The following is a 20,048-nucleotide window of genomic DNA, read 5'->3' as shown; positions in this document are numbered from 1 at the left end:
TGCAATCTAAGCAGCTGTGCACCAATAACTATCTCAGCCGTTAGACAAATGAAAGGATCTGAGGCGTTTTCCGATATAGGCACAATTCGGGCGTATTAACGATGCTTTAATTATAATTAAGACAGAGATCTAAAAAAAAGAAACAGTGAGCGCTGAAAAGAACAAAACCTTCGCACCTTAATGGGATGTGGGCTGTTTGGACACTTGAAAGGTGAGACGAAAGCAAATCAATAATGAGCTATTTTGTAATTAACAGAATGTGCGCTGAATTAGGCAAACGACGGTCTAGAGAAATTGAAAATATTGATTTTAATTTATAAAATATATTTCAGCCCTTTGATGCCCTTGCGTCGACAGACAATTAGATTTAACCATCACCTCAATATTTTTGCCTTCCCGTTTTTCTTATTATCATAAAATCTCTATATTTTCCCATATAATGGAGGAGGTAATGATGTTCAGGGAAGGTCAGAGGCTGGGATGGCCAAGGTTGAGGAGGAGATGACTGAAGGAAACGAGAGAAAAATAGTTCAAACAACGAAACCTGCTCGTTTTCAAAGGCCCATAAAATGAAATGAAGCCCTGGGGGTCCGGAAGCTCGCTGGATTATGTTTTCAAAGATGTGTAGTGTGTTCGCAGTTGTGACAATGGCGTCTTGGAGCCTCTTGCCAATAGGCCAGTGAACACAGATGCACATTGTGAAACAGGCCCTTTGGGTGATTAGAATAATCACTTCCTGCCTGCCAGCTCTTTCAAGCCTATGCCTGAGCCCGTAGATTAAGGTCATGCGCTACACACACCTCCAATCACCAGACCCAGAACTATGCCTCCATCAAATAATGCAGTTAAACAACAACTGCTACAATTTTCTGCTTGTTTTGTGGTTTATATTTTTAACCAAAAAAAAAATAAAAATAAAAAGCAGTACTGACAAAGACTCAACAAGTATCTGGACACATTTAAGTCACAATTAAAGCTGTAGAATTTCATTACACTGCAAACAAATGATCGAACCACCCGGCTAACAAGGAACGTTAGCAGAATTCTGATTAACATTCTGGCAAGGTTCTCTCAAAGGTAGAAGTGAATGTTCTTCTAGCAATATTCTCAAAACATAAGCACATAAACATTACTTATACATTGTTCATGCAATGTTTTATTTTTGAAAGTTTTTAAATGTTACTAATGTTTCAGAATGTGTTTAGAGAACATTCACAAGTAACGTTCCAATTATATAACAGAATGTTTCTTTAACATTTGCATAACCAAAAGAATTTTTTTAAAAAACATAAAAAAACCTGGCCATTCAGATAAAACATTTTCATTATTTCATGGAAACATTAGCAAAATGTACTTGGAACATATCTTGTTAGCTGGACAAGTGGCATCTATAACAAATGATGCTATTTTCTCAGAAGTAACATTTCTGAGGTAATTTTATTAGCAAAGTAACCACTGGTGTAGTACATCGTATTTACTATGAAACATCAAATTATTAGTGTGAAAAGTGCACTTTCATTTTTCATTTTTCATCTTTGATTTTTCATAAAATGACTCATCTAATGTAATGAGATTCATACATTTTTAAGCTGTCAATACTTTTCGGAGCCACTCACTCTAAGTTCAATATATGGTAATAAAATAGCGTAATAGTAAAATAGTGAGCTTTCAAACCTGCTTTTTGAAAGGAACATGAAAGTATCAGATCTGATGGTAATTGACCATATCATATTCTCTGCGGTGTTCATAAACAGATGACTCATGGCATGCGGGTTGAGAACTTTTTTCACACACACAGTGCACATTAGTGAACTGCCCATTAGCCCTGAATGCAAATGCATTTAACCCCCTGTGTTACAGTTATTTATTTATTTTTTAAAGCATTTATCGTTATACGCTTGTGTTTATTCATAAAGAACACAATTTTGATTTATGCTTCATGTGTTCAGAAAAGAAATCTACAGAAAGGTGAAAATAAATGATAATTTGGTAAATTTTATTTTATAGGAGTATATGTAATTTTTTTTATAAGAGTTCTACTGTACATGTAAATATATCAATTATTACAATTATTATTATTTTTTTAATAAAAACTGTATTTATTATTTTTTTACTTTTAAGAAAAAAAAGTGCTTAAGAAAAAAAAGTGCTGATAATTTCCAATGGCATTCTTCCCCACATTTTTTCCCCCCACAGTAGCTATTATATGTCCAAAAATCCAACCTTTTAACAAAAGAACTCATTACAAAGCCAGTTTCTTTTAAATGTGGATGCACTCACCTGCATAGAATTCTGGGCTGTAGACTGCACCCATGACTGGATTCAACTTCCAGCCTAGACATAAGAGAGCGAAATCTGATATTAGCCACCTCGGTCTGCACTACTAAAAATTTACATCTGATCCTACACAAGACAAAGAGTTGGATTCTGGCTAACAAGAACCTCCAGGCCCATGCGTAATGATGTCAGTACTGTAGAGGGCTGACCACACTGAAGCGCTGCTGTCATCCAGAGTAAGGAAAGGGCACAGAGTACCCTGACAGATTTCTCTCTGATTCTAACCTCTACAAATGGCCTGTCTGTTTAAGCCCTCCATGAGTACAAAAATGAAAGAGATTTCAATGATATAAATCGAGATCTAAAAGGCTGTCTCGACATTTCAATTCCATTGAAACTTTTTTGGTGAGGAAGAGAACTGCTGTGAAAAACATTCTGACATTACTGACAATTACAAGCACTCTTTTTTAGTTTGAATCTGTGAGTTTTAACTAAAATTAAGAAAATTGAAGAAAATAGAAGCATTTTACTATTGCTCTCACATTCAGATATCAGATGATATGATATAAAAATGACATGATGTAAAATTATTTGATTATTATTTCATTTTACATTCAAAATATTGTATATAAAACAAAATACAAAACATGCTTACTGAAATAACACATAGTGTTGTGTCTGAACTGACATTGGACTGGCCAATATATCAGTCCATCACAACATAATACAAAGCTGTATAATGTTTCACAATATTAATGAAACATGTCCTTACCGTTTGCATATGGGTTGACGGTCTTTTTATTCGTCATTACCCGTGCTGTTGCATTGTTAACCTGAGCACAAACAGAAGTGTGTGAGCGAGAAACATCCTGAAGCTAAAGCTGTAAATATTGAAAATATTGCTTTAACAAATATTGCATGCATCATAGTGAAGATTTTCAAAATGATTACAGATCATAACAATCAGTTAAAGAAAAGAGGTAAGACATATAAAGCAAAGAAAATATATGCATCAAGTCTCATCATAAAAAGACTCGTCAGCATGCGTCATCAAAAGATGATCACGTGACACAGAAAAAAAAAAACAGAAACACACACAATGCACTCAACAAATGAAAGGCATCAAATATGAGACGGCATGCAGTGGAGAGGGAACGATTAGGTTAAAAAGAAAGAAAGAAAACGTAGAAAAAAAAACGTTTGGCACTGCGCAACATAACACTAAACATTCAGAGTTGAGGTACAGTCGGAAAACAAAGCAACATTAAGCATTCAACACTCCAAGAGCCTTGTGCTTCATCACAAGAATAATAATCAGAAAGGAAAATAAAGAAAAAGTAATAACGAAAAAAATTCATTCAAGCCGAAAGGACAGCTAACAAATGATATAAAAAGAGGGTGCATTATTTAACATAATCATGGAGTTCAGAATCTGAGTAGGATGCGCACGATTCAGTTCAATCCAATCAGAGCCTCTCAGGAAGCTAAATGTTCACTCAAGTAACACGCGTACCAAGAGAAAACAGCATCAAGAAACTCAACATCAAGTCAAAAAACAGTCACGAGGTATCAGCGCGTAGTTCGTGAAATGGCAGATGGCTCTCTCCACTTACCATTCGCCGCCATCGCCCACGTGTGTATCTATTGTTACCACGGTTACTGAGTTTGGTGAGGGGCCTACCAGCTACCGTTGGAAAAGGGGGGAAAATGAGAAGGCAAAATAGGCAACATCTTACTGAAAGACGGCACCACATGCGAATAACTCTTAAAATTGAAAAGAACAAATCAATTAAAGAAAGAAGCACAACTGTTAAATGGGAATCGGCTATAAAGATGCCCACTTTCGTTGCAGACCTGCAGTACAGTTTTGCTATTTCACCTTCAGTGACTGTTCTAGACTGGAAAGTACGTGTAATTTGAGCTGTAGATGTAAAAGGCTCGAGTTTGAGAGCAGCTCCGTCTAACAGCAGCATCTTCAGGCCAATTAACAAGCGCTGCCGGCTTCGGGATGCTTTAAGCGCAGATCCCTCGTCAACTTTGCAATAAGGCCTCTGGCTATCATCACACAAATGCTGTTTGCACTCTGCCTGATAACTTATTGCACCCGTTTGCTTATTAAGCCAAAATATGCTTAAAAAAAGAACCAAACAAACACAAGTGAATGCCAACAAAAGCAAACCAAAATAGATAACGGCGAGCACCGTGTTATATCTGATTTGAGATTTTAGAATAACTGAAACGCATTAGGGATACAATGTAGGGAGGGAGGGAGGGAAAGAGGGACAGAGAGAGGAGCAAACACAGGAAAAGACGAGTGATGCGTCTAAAATAGTGAGATGAGAGTGAGGCACACACTGACACACAAAACAGAATCAAGAATAACGACAAGAACGACAAAAAAAAAAAAAAAAAAATTGAGAAGGGAAATATTTGTTACATGCACCTCTATTTTACGACCTTCTACCACCGTGCCGTGTAATTTCTCTCTGGCCCTGTCCGCATCGGCACTATTTTCGAAAGTTACGAAACCAAAACCCTGCATGCAGGTGGGAGAGGGGAGGGGGGAGAACAACATGCACATTATTAATTCAGTCATACACCCAAGAAATCCACTGTGGCTCTACCTCTGCCATTCTCACACACAAAAACAGCTGCTGCTGCATTTACCCCTCTCTCTTTCTCCTCCTCTTTTCTCCTGCACCATGCAAAGCATCGAGATTAACCATAATTTACGGGTTCTGTTAGAACCTCTAAGGAGAAATGTTATCAAATAGCATGTCTATAAGAGCATAAAGTCACTTAAATGAAATTTAAAAAAAGAGAGAAAAACAAAAAGCAAACAAAGGGATATACCTTTAATAACAAGTCTTGGAAAAAAGTGGAAGAAAATAAATACTGTAATTTAACACTGTATAATGCAACATAAAGAAAAGTCATTACAAAAGAAAAAAAAATCCACTCATAAGACAAATGATAAAGGATTGTGAACTACAGAACTTGTTAACATGCATCATTATCTCCCCCAGCTGGAACAGAAGAACATAATTCATATTTCAATAAAGAGAATTGTTTGTGCACAGGAATGATGCTAAGTGTCATAACACTGAATAACGCTGTCAATTACGGAGCTCAGTGGAGAATGTTCTTCATTTGACACCATAACAGAACAAAGACAAGTGCCAAACACATTTCCACACACTCCATTGAACAGGGCACTAATAACTCTAGCACAGCAGCTGATATGAGATTGCATTACATACGTTAACATGACTACAACAAGCATTTATTCTTTACAATACAGGTACTAATTCATCACTGGATATTTTGCCTTGATGTTCATTTATGCCTCTAAACTCACTGGACTGTTCTGATTGGTCAAGAATGAGAGCATGCAAAGGAAGTGAGCCACAAACGTACCTTTGATCCTCGTTCATTAAATATGATTTCAACATCTAAGATTTTACCAAATTGCTGGAAAGAGAACATAACACAGATGAGACATTGTCTAAATTTGATTTGACATGTAAAACACACTTCAGTTCAAGCTGCATTAAGCTAAATGTTTTTAATGGTTTTGTTTATCCCAAAAACCGCCAATTATTCACCCTTTTAAGCCATTAAGCCATTTCTTTTTATACTGAAAAACATACCCTTCAGTCAAAAATACAGCTTTAACAGATATGAAGGTTTCAGTAAAATTCATTTAAACTGACTAAACTGACTAAAGTTCATATTGATTTTGCACTTAATAAATTATAAAATAATTTGAATCAATAATTTTATATATACACAACCACCATTTAAATGTTTGAGGATGCAAAAATAAAAAAAGAAATTTCTTTTGCTTGCCAAAACTGTATTTAATAAAAAAAAAAACAGCAAATATGTGATTTTGTGAAATATATCTGTTAAAAATAACTATAAAGCCTATAACTGTCTATTTCTAAAAAAATAACTGTTTTGTATATTTATATATATATATATATATATATATATATATATATATATATATATATATATATATATATTATATATATATATATATATATATATATGTTTGTGTGTGTGTGTATGTATATATTTTTAAATGTCATTTATTCCTGTTAATATGTTGGCATATATATATATATATATATATATATATATATATATACAGCACATTTTTTTTCATTCAATATTCAAATAAATAATTCAGTTGGTCTGTTATACCAGTGAAGCAACCCTGCTGCTTCCTTTATGGAGCTACCAAAACAAAACTTAGGTTGTACTCACACTAGGTACGGTTGCTTTGTACCTAGCCCTAGCGCAATTCTCTAAAAGTAGTAGCTGCTCTGTGCTCCACCGCTGTTAGCAATCACATAACATGCATACCGTGCCCGAGCCCAGTCAAACCGTGCCTGAGCCCACCTCTCCAAGTGGTCCAGGGCACGGTTCAGCAAACCACACTTGGGCACTGCGTTCACACTACTCAAACAAAACAGACATAGGGGGTCAAACGTGCTCGGGCACGGTTCAGATTGCCTAGTGTGTGTACACCTTTTAAGACTGTGCTGGACCCAGAGTACCCAAACTTCAAATCCCATCCGAAAAGTAGGAGAACAAGTAGGAGAATGCCTCAGACCCTAGCTACACTTGCGCTAGCGTGGCCACTGTCTCCTGTATGCTACGAAAGTAAGAGAGAGAACAGATACTTACACCAAACATTTGCCTGAGGTCTGGATCTCTAAACCTGAAGGGGATGTTGGAGACGTGGAGCCTCTTGGGCTGCGATTTGTTTTCTGTGTTTTCAGATGACTGTGTTTGCTGTTGGCTGTCTGTCTGTGCTGAATCGTCTGTCTGCTGTGGGGAAAAAGGAAAAGAAATCAGGGAATAACAGTCAGTTAATAAGGCAAAGTTTGATGCACCAACTGTAAACAAACTCAAGCAAAGATGGGCCTTTCGGTTTCAGAAAAGCAGCTGTCTTTGCACACAGGTGTTGGCCGCGCCACTGATGTGTTTTTCGACTTGGACTATTGCAGCGCTGCAGTCAGGAGGTACAGTCTGGCGTGCCTGCACCTCCAGGTGCTCCCGGGGTCCCAGACTCAAAACCTTGTTTTAACAATATAACCGGTGAAAACTTTTACCACCTGTTCCAGCAACCCTTTCTCAGGCAGACACTAAAAACATATGTAGAGCACACACACGCAAACGCACATTAGAGGGTGGTTTGTAATGTGGTGTGTGCCCGGAGTTGGGGCCGTGGTTGAAATATGGCATTGCTGCTTCACTATATCTTGCTTTCTCTTGCTCTCTCTGGCCACGCATGACTGCTGGCTGCTCCCTTCGACTATGTGCCTCTCAGTCTTGACTGCAGCCTGGGAGAGAAAGTGGCCTAGCCCTGAGTGTGTCTGCGTGTGTGTGTGTATTTCTCTGTCTGACTGTATTTGTATGACTTAGCTAGTGAGAGTATTTCAGCGGGAGACTTTGCTTTCTATTTTTCTCCCATGTGTACGTTTGTGTGTCAGTGGGCGACTTCCAAATGGCATTTTTGTGCCCTTAAAGAGACAGTTCAAGCAAAACATACAATTCTTTCTGAAAGTGTTAATTTCTTAATTTCCTGATTCCAAACTTTTGAATGGCAGTGAAAATTTTACATTTTTTTGAAGTCATACTATACAAAAATGTAAGCTGTTATTCAGCAATATTATTATACCTACATTATTATTTACTTATAATAATTACAATATAATATTTTATAATATTCTCATTCAGTGAGGTTTTAACCAGATGTGAATCTGTAAGTTGAACTCAAGATGTGAGTGGGTCAGTTTTGTGAACTGAATCAATTTATTCACTAAAAAGATCTAGCTCAAAAGAATGATTTATTCACAATGAATGATTCTGCTCTCATAAATGTGCATTTTCACTTCACCAAACTTGACTTGAAGTGTTCTACCCTTTGGAGTGAGGCTGTAGTGGTGCTCACTTGAATGTAATTCACCCATTATGTGTGTTAACAGGAGCATGTGTACATGTATGTGAATTTATGTGCATTTAAGGGGAGCAAGGCTCTGCCTCAAGCCTGCAGTTACGCCCAGAGATATTTTTTAAACTTTCTGCTTGCTGCAGCTGTCCTGTCATGCTTCAAGCGCTCTGGAAATCATATTGTCTGGAACAAAAGAATGACTGAATCCCAGTGTAACAACTGCCTCTCTGACATTACAGATGCTCAGAGGACTGTTAAAGCAAGCTTCACTGGAATTACTGGCAATGGAACGGACCATGTATCTGTGCGCGTGTGGCATTGTTATTTAAATAAGGCAGTGCTCAGGGCAACTCTGACAAAAGCAGATCAAAAGGAGTCAAAAAGGCAAAGCTCAAATGAAGAATAAAGAACGGCTTGCTGGGACTGTAAATATGAATATCGTGTCATCATAATGTTTGCACAGGCGGCACGATATTCTCACCCAACTGAAACGCAAGGGTGGGGGGAAAACATGAGAAAGAGAGCTCTTGAAAAATACTAGTCTTTCAATACATGAAAGGCTGCAGAAGTAGAAGGGGAAAAAAAAAATCTGTCTTGTGTTATTACAAGTCATAAACAAAAGAACACCCACTCCTCAAGGCAGAGAACAAAGAAAAACGGAAGATAAAACGCTAAAGCAGTGTAGTAAACCATCCAATGTAAAACTGACAAGATGTGCGCCGTCTTTATTGCTTTAACAAAATTGCACTTTTCCTATTGCGAGAGGCTCCGTTTAATGGCATCGTGAGGCAAGCGGGCCTCTGCAGAAGAGACAACAGGGGTGTTATAATTGGAAATATGCTTTTCCATTTACTGCGCTTTCAATAAAAGTGTAGGAAGGAATGCAGCGGGTCTTTAGGTTGAGGCACGGCACGGTTGGAGGCCATATGTGAGGTTTTAAAGATCTCATTTCATGCTTTGTGCATATGGCTGCCTTAATGGCTCAATTAATTGATTCCGAAATCAATTAATCGATTCGCCCCTGTCTAGTTGCCGTGGGGAGCCAGAGGCCATGGTGACTGATCTCGGGGTGATGGGATGAGACGGGGGAAAGGGAATAAATCTATAGGACTAAAATAGAGGCCAGCGGCAGAAGCGGAAAGCATTTTGGATCACAGTGCATGCTGAAATCTCCAGGCATCAAACTCGCCTTTAAATCCTGCTTTCATAATTCAAACAATCGTGAGAAATCGTGATCGATTCCAAAAAAAAAAAAAAAAAAAAAAAAGAGTCCTCTGTGGCCATTTCCAGGGAGCCAGAGATTGTGTTGCTCCCTGTATGAAGGAAAGGTAAAGAAAAGATGGAGCGATAAGGACAGGGATGTGAGGGAGGACAGCGGATCAGCCTAGGAGACCTACTCAATTACTGATTGGGGACTCACAGAGTTGTGAGTGTTTACCATTCATTGATCTCACACTGAGTGCTAAACGGCAAACAGTGACAGGGCTGCCGATGTGTGCTCTGAGCACACACACACAAAAACACACAGCTGCTGGAGTGTAAGAGCCCACACGGACACACATATGGCAGCGCTGGACAGAAAAAGATAACCTAACAAAGCACAGTGAGGACCTGGAGCGTAAAGTGCCAGTAAAATATTTTCCTTTTCAAGGAATTTTTCTAGAGCAGGGAATGTGGAATATCTGCATCAGCCGTCACTGATCCAGGAGGGAGTTTATATGCTATGTGAAAACAGCATGGAGAAAATCTCACACATACACACATGCGCACAAGCATGCACAAACAAAATATCAATCAATAAATAAATAAAAATTGTACGTATAGTTTTACATAATGTATATTTAGTAGGCTAATGCAATTTTCTTCATGCCCCTAATGCTCCTTTCAAACACACAATAAACAAAAACTCCCACACTGGAAAAAATCCACTAATTGGAAAATTTTTTACTGGTTATATACTGGTTTTATATAAGGAAAATATGCACATTTATATGTACACCCCCCCCCCCCATACATTTTATGTATATACATAGGAATATGGCCAGCTACCTAGTTAAGTTAGCTAAATGGAGAAGAATATTTTTCATTCCTTTCTTGGATCAATTCTGGGATGTGTGCCAGTTAAAAATACAGCGTCTGTGTGTGTGTGTGTGTGTATAGCATGCATACGGCTGACAGTTTACATAGCGTGCCATCTGTGCCACATTCTTCTCACTGGCAGAGGACTCCAATATGGAGGGAAAACCAACAACAAACACAAAAAAGACTTCCAGTTAATCTTTTTTGGTATCAAAAGATTCATTAATAGTCGTTCATTATAACAAACGCATATTTTATATTTTGTTGATTTTACATGAACAGGAAAACAAAACCCAAGCATTTACGGAAGATAAACAAAGCGCAGCCACAGCGTTCAGTGCTTCGGCACGCTCATTTGTGAAGATGTTCTCATGCACAAACAACTGCACAATAGTGCAGAGGTACAACACTGAGGGGTTCCCTGCACTCAATGAACCACGGAGGCAAAAAAGACAAATAAAGTTCATCAGCGATGATGCTATTTTCAGCACAGCAACATTACTGGGATGAAACACAGTAGCTGTCTAAGTCATAGTCCACCATCATCTGTGAGGCCACAGCCATCCGTCGACCCTCAACCAGAGGGGCTGAGAAGGGGCCATTCTGCAAGATGTCTGGGTATGACCCATTCCACACGTGTCCTCCCTTAAGGAATGGCAGCTCTCAATCCGGCTGGATGAGAATGGACACATTACTCTCGAAAACACATGGGGAAGAGGGCTAATGAAGCGCGACTGGAGTCAGAGCAGCAAGCCGTCACACTGAGCTGACATCTACACAGATTATTCAAACACTGTTGGTGAAATGTCCTTTTTAGAAAACATTTCTATGAGAAAATATTTTTAAAATATGAGATCAAATAAATCATTCATCTATCTGAAGCGACACTATCCAACAGTGACACCTACAGGCAAAAGGTCAATTGAGAGGAAGCAGTACCTATGATTGGCTGATTACAGTCAATGATATAATGCCTGGCTATCATGTTCACACACTGTCTACAAACCGGCCTGAATGGGTCAAGCTGGCGGCAATGGACGGGCTAATTACAGAGTATACAATTCACCCACTTGGACATCACCACTTTCTGTATCGTCTGAAACTAAATGAACTCGAAATGATCTGTGAGTGGGTCGGTTTTAACAACCACTCAGGTCAGTTAAATTAAAGGTCCACCCCTGCATCTGTGACCATCATTACACCCGTGGCGTTTACTGAGAATTTGATGACTAATGTCCTGAAAAGAAGGTGAAAATTAATAATAACAGCCGTAACAAAACTGTTGGTAGCAGACAATAATTCAAAATTCTTTCTGCTGCATTATTGTAGTTATTTTTTAAGCAATTAAAAAAAAATATTACAAAGAGTATGTTAAGGTAAGTATACTAAACACATTTGTAACATTTCATTTCAATTTATTCAGTAGTTACTACAGTAGGCATGAACTAACAAGGAACATTTCTTAACAGCATTAATCCATTTAGGATATGTTAATTTATAAATAAAATATTGTTCATTGTTAATTGTAAACAAATGCGTAATTTATGTAATATGCTGATTTGGTGCTCAAGACATGTTCCTATTATTATCAAATTGTTAAAAAGGTGCTTTGTAATATTCTTGTGGAAACCAATTTCTTAAAAAATGTTACTGACTTTTTATGAAACCTAGTGGATTTCTGAAAAGCATATGGAACAGCATTTACTTTCAACAAGCAACCTATAATACATTATTTCAGTAACACTTTATAATAAGTTTGTATTTGTTCACATCCGAAATGAACATTTCAGAAATCCACAAGCTTTCACACACACTGACCTCTGAGAATATGGCCCTCTATCAAAACAGCGATGAAAACCATCTATTATTGTATAAAAACATCCCTCTGGAGGCTGATTGGTTATCACCTACTCCAGCAAACAAAGGAAAGATGAAAACAGGGGAAGTATCAGTCTAGGCCTCTTTTGTTTGCTGATGAAGAATCAGTTGTGAGGAATGACTTGGATCTAAAAACAGCTCCAGCCAGATGAGGTCATAGCTTTGGATGTCTGTAAAGTTTTGCTTTCTCTCCATAATATTCATCTCGGAAAGTGAAGGAAAGAGATAGAGAGAGCGAGAGAGTCAGAGGGAGAAGGAGAGAGGCAGGGGGGAAAATAATGGCTTTTCCAGATGTGGTTTTGTTCCCTTCTGGTCTGGCACTAAAAAAGAAATTTGAACTCTAAGGTAGGGTAGGCAATGAAAACCTGGCCACTGTTCGAAAGAAAGCTCACATTTTCCTTCAAATCAGTGAAACGGTTTTAAACATTTTGTCTGTTGAACAAATAGTCCAATTAAAATGACAAAATGAGTAAGAAAATTTTTAATATTCTGCACACTTTCCAAGAAATGGTTCACTCTCAATTTAACTTATTTTACTATTTGCTAATTTAGTTTATATTTCACAATTCAAAGCCATGACAATCATGAAAATGGGCCATACTGCCCCTTTACCATGGGGCATGAAGCCTCTAGTCTCATCCCAACTGTCATCTGAATGTTACAGATTGTAAAATAAAAAAAAAAAAAAAAAAAAATTATATATATATATAATTATAAATATTAAAATTATATATATTATATATATAAAATTATATATATTATATATATTAAATATATATACACACACACACACACACACACACACACACACACACACATATATATATATATATATATATATATATATATAAATACAGTATAGTTAATAATTCTACACTAAGGGTCTCAACTCCAGCAACTTTCTGTTACCATGCAGAATAACACTGAATCTTACTATTTGGGGACAGAAAATGCTCTTGAAATTATTAAAAAAACCTAGAGTGAAAACCTCACCAAACTAAATTCAGCAAGAGTACTTTGTACTCTGAGTTGCTGAAATAACACAAAGATAGTCAATTATTCATGAAAATGCCCTGAAACATATGAAATATTAAGGCGGGCTACAGCACTGATGTCCTTGGAGGGCAGATCACGGAGGGCACCTCAATCCACAGCACAATCCAAAAAACCTGAACTGTGACGAGCAATGCCATCAAGAAGTGAGTGAGAAAGAGAGAGATATACTGTAGAGACCGGTGCTTACTGTGGCTGTGCCGGAGACCACCTGTACGCTGTTGTCTGGTCCACTGGGCTCACTGTGCGTCTGGGCAGGGGTGTACATGTTCAGCGTGTGCTCTGCCACGGGGGTCTGGCCCGAGTAGTCCGGAGTCGGGTGAGGGTGGGATGGCGTGTACTCAGCAGGAATGCCGTTCTGAGGGGGAGCGAACTGGGCTGATGGGTAAGGCTGGGCCATGGTTTCTGGGGGTGCTGGGGCGTCTTGATTACCCTGAAAAACAGTGAACGACAGCAAAACGTTGGTGCCACAAATACGCACAAGCAAATAATCGAATCATTTGATTCATATTTATTCAACTGATTCATTAAAAAAAAGACTTAAAATGCTTCATTAAAAAAGCAACTCCAAAAAGAGTGTTTAAACATCCTGAAAATGACAACAAATCAGATCTAACCTTTTTTTCTCGTTTGTTCATTATTTGCCCACTTAAAATATTTGTACTAAAACAGAATCTGAAGCATCACTACTGCTGCAGAAACATGTCATCATATATCTTGCTTGCAAGGTTTAAAATATTAATATATATATATTCACATATACCAAAAACATGAATGATATAGTATCTTTGTTTAATGCTATTTTTGTTAATAAAAAGACAATTAACAATAAAAGGACACCATCCAACTTGAACTTGAAATCACACTGTGCACAGATTAATTCAAGACATTTACAGTTTAGTCATATGGGCTTTAGACTCAATAATCCCTCATCATTTTAAATATGTTAATGAAAATATAACTTTATATTTGTGTTAGCTGAATAATCAGAATTGCATTTATTCTTTATTATTCAGTAGAATTCATTATCGTTTTGAAGTTACTATTCAGCTGCATCTCTGTTTTCCATCTGACACTGCATCATGGGATTTGCTCTCATTTAGACTCAAGAGGTCAGACATGCTTGTATACATCAGACATGCTCATTATAAGGGGTTTCCACATACTTTTGGTCTTTATATGAGCTCCACATATATACATGCTACATCTTGCATCAGTCGTGCTCTCTATTTTTAAACCATTAGCGAAGCACACGCTCAAATTCAGACACAAGTTCACTCATACAGCTGGGCCAATTAAATTACAGTGTTAGCATGCACTCGGCCGACAACAAATGAACAAGCACACCCACGGACAAATGCACTCCATACACAACAAACATCAGACCTTTATCTCAGGAAGAGCTTTCTTATTTGATCAGGACCAATTCATCCACCTCCCAGCACCCAGATTATCCACTTATGCTTAAGATGTCTCTCCTCCCCGCACACCGAATCAACGCTAAACCGCCACTTTGCATGCCTTGCCCAAGAGACCAAAAAGCTGGCTAAATTAGCCCTTGCTATCAATAAACAATGGCATATTAGAAGAATGCAAACACACACAACAGGCTTAGGTCATGTGATGTGAAAAATACATTCATCGAAACAGCTGTGTGGACGTGCTGGGGCTACTATTTGTTTAGACTTCAGGTGATGATAGCTTTATTCGTCTAGGTTTTGTATAACCAGATGGTGTGTTTTTGTTCTGTACAGCCTACTGGAAAATTTTATTGCTTAGATGTCAGTGTCATTTTGGTAATATTTATATACTGTTATAGAATGTATTCATATTTTAAATGAGCTTCTCTGTGTTCGTTTTAATTTTAGCTTAAGTTATAATAATTTAGGTATGTGCTTTTGTAATTTTTTTTCTACTTAATTTCTTTTACTGGTTTTCTAGTAATCTTTGCACTTTTCAGTTACTTTAGTTACCCGTTAATTTCTGTTTATGCTTTTTAAGTTTGTCAATTAATATGTATATTTCATTTTCATTAACAGTAACAACACTGTCAGAGGTTTCTGACAATTACCAATAGTTGAGATACAAGTATAAAGGTTTAGCCATAATGAATGTGCATAGAATAGCTCAGACAATTCTGACTTGGGAGAATTTAATGAGAAGTGTTTGCATTTATATCTTTGACTTGAAGAAATGCATCTTCAAGAAAGACTTTGCTAGTTTCAGTGTACTCAGATTTTTATAGGCACCCCCCCCCCCCCCAAAAGAAAAAAAACACAAACAAAAACAAAAACTATAAATTTCTCACTTTCTCCAGGCCAAAGCAGGAGTTATGTACAGTAGGCAGCGAGATCCGATCACCCACAGGCCTGTTGTGAACACACTCTGACAGGGGACAACTGCACAAGCTAAAACAAATCGAAACACACTCTCCCACCACTTTCGCTCCTCTGACCATAATGCCACACTACACACAAACACCCCCTACGTACAAAGGGTAGGATAAAATGAGAGAAAGTCCAGAGCTCTATCTGTGATTTAAAGGAATATTCCAGTCTAAAATTAAAATCTGTCATCATTTACTCATCCTCATACTGTTCCAAACCCATTAGACTCTCTACATAATAGGATAAGATAGTTTTGTGTGGGGAACAGACTGAAATGTTTTCTTTTTTTTTTTTTTTTTTTTGCTTAAAATCAGAAACAGTTCTTTTGAGGCAAATCTTTTCAATGAATCACTTGATATGCTTTGCAAAACTGGACTAAATAATTTGTTCACAAATTGGACTGAATAAACATCACCTCTGTTTCAATGATCTGGTTGTAATGGTCAAAATCCCACTGGAATGGAAGACAATCAATGAAAACGGTAAATTTTGGTCTGTTTCTCACACAAAGTTATCATATTACTAATATAGTGCATATACCACATACATAGAAGGAATATTGACTCATATGGATCACATTTATGATACTTATACAGTACTTTAGTATCCTTTATGAAGCTTGACAGGTCCAGTTCTCATTCACTTTCATTTTATTGTGAATTCCTGTAACTCAAACAGTACTAGAAACGCCAAGGTTATGGGTTTGATTTTGAGGGGTTGTGTTATCTTTTAATTTTGTTTTATTTTGGTTCAATGTAAATTGTTTTGGATAAAAGCGTCTGCCAAATGTTTAAAGGTAAATATTAAAATAAAAAAAATTCTCCTTTTGGGTTCCACAGACATAAGACACACAGCTTCGGAACGTGTAAATAATGACAAGATTTTCATTCTTGGCGAGTCAAACGTGTCGAGGAGAGCCAGGAGGGAAGCCGCAACTTGCTACTCTCTAAACGGGACCTTGTAAAAAAAATCCCTGCTGTTCCTTAAGCAGATGTTACACACATCACGCTGTTTCCCATTAACACCATCAGCACTTCGCATAGCACATTGATATTCAAGAGCGGGCACACCACGCCATAATTAGACTATCATTTGATCAGGAGTGCTAAACTCTTTATGCACAAGTGTCAAAGACGTTACGGGGAGGGTGGAAGGAAAGTTAGTGAAAAGACAGAGGTGCCTCTGCGGTGTGGGAAGCCCCTGTCGGTGTGGTCATTATAGTCATGCCGCCGCTGAGATTTTTTGGAGGCCCTGGTAAAATAGCTACTGGCAAACACTGGGAGAAAAAAAGCAATGGCAGACAGTCAGGCTTAGCTAAACGCTTTGGCCTCCACCCTAATGAGAACCACATTTGGAGGACTGAAATATGTTTTACGTGGCAGCACCCTGGATTCATCACTTCACTGTGCTCTGCTTCCAGGCAAACACTTAGAAAACATACACAGCTATAAAAAAGCGGCTTTGTTTTGGTAAAGGGCTTTTTACGACATTTTGCAAATATAATTTCACACACAACGAGGCTACTCCTCCCTCGCTCCGTAGGCGAGAAGTCGCACTAAATTTCCATGCATGCGAATAGAGGCGGCTCACGGTCGCGTTGAGTTCAACCGCACACTGATGCCTTAAAAATGATGGAAAGCCAGGTGGAGCACAGCAGCACTAAAGCGGTATGTGTTGGAACATTTTGGGGCGGTAGTGTTTGACTATAACGCAGCCAAATAAACAGTTTGAAGAGCAGCGTGTCTAACTCTCGTCTGCCTCTCTTACTCACTCTCTCTGTGTGGATGACAGAATCCGGCTCATTTATATATTTGTGGCTGCCAAATTTGTGAGTTTAGCCACCTAGACCGACCCGAATGGAGTTTGGAGATGGACTGAAGAGAAACAAGAAAGAAAGAGACGATGAAAAGTGTGAAAATAGAGATAGAAAGCAAAACAGCTGCTGATAAGGCAGCCTGAAAAAGAATTGCTGAAGGGGGCTCCCTCTTTCTTCAAAGCGCACGCGCACGCGCACACACACACACACGCACACACACACACACACACACACTCGAACGCTGTCATACACAAGCCATCCGCTCTACTGTGCAGCCACAGCACAATAGGAAGATGGGCAGGAGGAGAAAAAATGCAGTAATGCGCTTGGTAAGCAGAATAACGGTGAAAAAAATACCTGTTCCACCATCTTGCTCCCTTTTTCCTCCATAAACTAAGCAGCTGCCTTAGTCCCAATCCCTGCAGCATCTGCTTAAAGCAAGCATCAATTATAGATGAGGGTGTGTGTTCACCGCTGTGTGTAGTGAGAGGGAGAAAGTGAGTGTGTGAGTATGTGAGTGGGAGGGAAGGGAGGGGTGGAGAAGGAGGAGGGAACTAATGCAAGCGAAAGCTATGCTCCAAAATTACTCCCTCTCTTTCTCTCTGTTCATAACTAATTTGCGACTCTCTGAAACGTTCGCGATACAGGCCATTCGGTGAGCTTGAAAAGTAAATTTAATTTAGATTTGTGAACGCTATCTGTCTGTGAATGTAGAGTTGAAGGATTTTGATTGTATGATTTGCGGTCTTGTAAAGTATCTCTGACGGTGAAACAAACATTAATCTCTGAAAACTTATGAAGGTTTTAAACTATGAAGAACTATGTTATTATAATAATAACAAAAACCCACACATACAAGATAAGTTTACTTGAGAAGCACAAATACGAGACATAATAAGACTTGTATTCTATGAATATGTAGTGAATTAAATGTATTATTACCGCATTGTCAATTTTTTTCTTGTTTAACAAAAATATTAATTAAAATTCCATATGTTCTAAAAGTTTACAAGTCTAAAAATCTAAGGGAAATTAATTATTATTTAAAAATGCACATATTATATTAAAACAAGTCTAAAAATCCAAAAACTGGAAAAAAAACCTATATTCCATATTTTTATATGGAATATAATTTATATTTTCTCTGAAAAAAAGTATACAAATCTAGGTAAATAAAATGCATATTAATATAACAAAAATATATTTTTTTATCATTTTTAATTTATTTTCAACAAGTATAATTACAGTTTACATAAAGCAAATGTATTTTATTTTGTTAAAAACAAACAGTAATACAAAACTACTGATACTGGGTGAGTGTGGTCAGTTTTTAAAAAAAAATTTTTTTTTTTAAATGTTTAAAAATGATCGAGAACTTGGCTACATTAAAAAAAATAAAAATAACAGGCTAAAATCTCACTGTGTATGCTTGATTTCTCACAGTAAAAAAACAAAACAAAACAAAACAAAACAATGTTTTTTAAATCAAGTGTCTGGTGCTTGGATGGTAAGTTCTCTTGGCATCCATCAGTGCTGAGGATTTTGGTCGGGCCGGGCTGAGAGGTAAACAGGATCAAGATCCACTGTCCTTGCTCTATCAAACACACTGACTTCCTAGGCCAACTCTTCCAAAACAAACAAACAAACAAAAAAAAAAGAAAAGAAAACAGCTGAGGCAAGGCCTTCTTGAGCCCCTGCCGGTTCCGCCCTTTCTTTCATATAGATTGGACGTTCGATCAACCTTCACCTTTGTTTTCTCCTCTCGCTCAATGCAGGATTCTCTCCACAGGCGCTCCTTGTGTGTATGAGTACACATGTGAGCAACACCGAGTGTTTAAGGACCAGCATGCTGCCCCTTTACTCCAAACAGTCAGCTTAGAGGACAAACCACTCCCCAACAGACCCGCAGTGACATACAGCTATAGAGCGGGGCAGGACCCTGGGACCCCTCGACTGTTCATTATCCCAACCTCTCTTTCCTTCCCATTGAACTTTGCAGTACATTTTCGTATAGAACATTTCATCGCTCGTGTTATCCGGTGAGCATTATCCAACTCTTCTGGAGGAGTTTTGCCATTTGGTAAGTGCATGATAACTTGGAAAGCCAGACATCAAATCGTACTCTCTGTCTCCAAGTAAACAAATTAATAATGCAAGAGGTTTTGTAGCGCATGGGTGTGAACTATTTTGAAAGTAACCCATTTCCCAGCAGGGGGCTACCTTTTAAACATGCAAACTCAAAAGGAAGCGGGGCCTGGCAGACATTGTGAAAATATAACTGCCTCCCATCAGCAGAAAGTTTCTGTTGAAGGTTCATTGGGTGAAAAGCTGGAAGCTGAGATAGAGAATAAGTGTTGTACCTCTGTGTGCACAGATTATTTGTGCATAATTTTGACCAAATTATTTCTTAAATTTAGTAAATTTAGATAATTTTACTATGAAATAAAAAAAAAATTCCATCAAAAATAGCATGTTAGTTCAAAATAAATAACAAAATAAAATAAAACCAAAGTTGTGTCTCAAATGGCATACTATACACTTATACCATGCACTATGCATGTAACAGTCTAAAAATCATTACAAAAATCCATAT

General features: G+C 37.8%; 1 protein-coding gene across 11 annotated transcripts in view; it reads right to left on the bottom strand.

Moving 5' to 3' along the window:
• The window catches only part of LOC109059809 (RNA binding protein fox-1 homolog 1), a 234,599-nt gene that overhangs the window by 24,128 nt on the left and 190,423 nt on the right, over nt 1–20,048 (bottom strand). For 9 of the 11 annotated variants that reach the window (XM_042725691.1, XM_042725665.1, XM_042725662.1 and 6 more), the window contains 6 exons: nt 13,443–13,685; nt 6,973–7,116; nt 5,695–5,748; nt 4,721–4,813; nt 3,050–3,110; nt 2,281–2,334 (listed from right to left, as the gene is read on the bottom strand). In XM_042725691.1, coding sequence (XP_042581625.1) covers nt 2,281–2,334; nt 3,050–3,110; nt 4,721–4,813; nt 5,695–5,748; nt 6,973–7,116; nt 13,443–13,685 — 649 coding nt within the window. Of the gene's footprint in view, nt 1–2,280; nt 2,335–3,049; nt 3,111–4,720; nt 4,814–5,694; nt 5,749–6,972; nt 7,117–13,442; nt 13,686–15,560; nt 15,726–17,812; nt 17,970–20,048 lie in introns of those variants that run through there. The other 2 variants (XM_042725694.1, XM_042725673.1) reach the window with 2 other exon arrangements.

Source organism: Cyprinus carpio, chromosome A3 (assembly GCF_018340385.1).
Source record: "Cyprinus carpio isolate SPL01 chromosome A3, ASM1834038v1, whole genome shotgun sequence".
In the NCBI taxonomy this organism is placed as follows: domain Eukaryota; kingdom Metazoa; phylum Chordata; class Actinopteri; order Cypriniformes; family Cyprinidae; genus Cyprinus; species Cyprinus carpio.
This window is presented reverse-complemented; position numbering and strand designations above follow the sequence as displayed.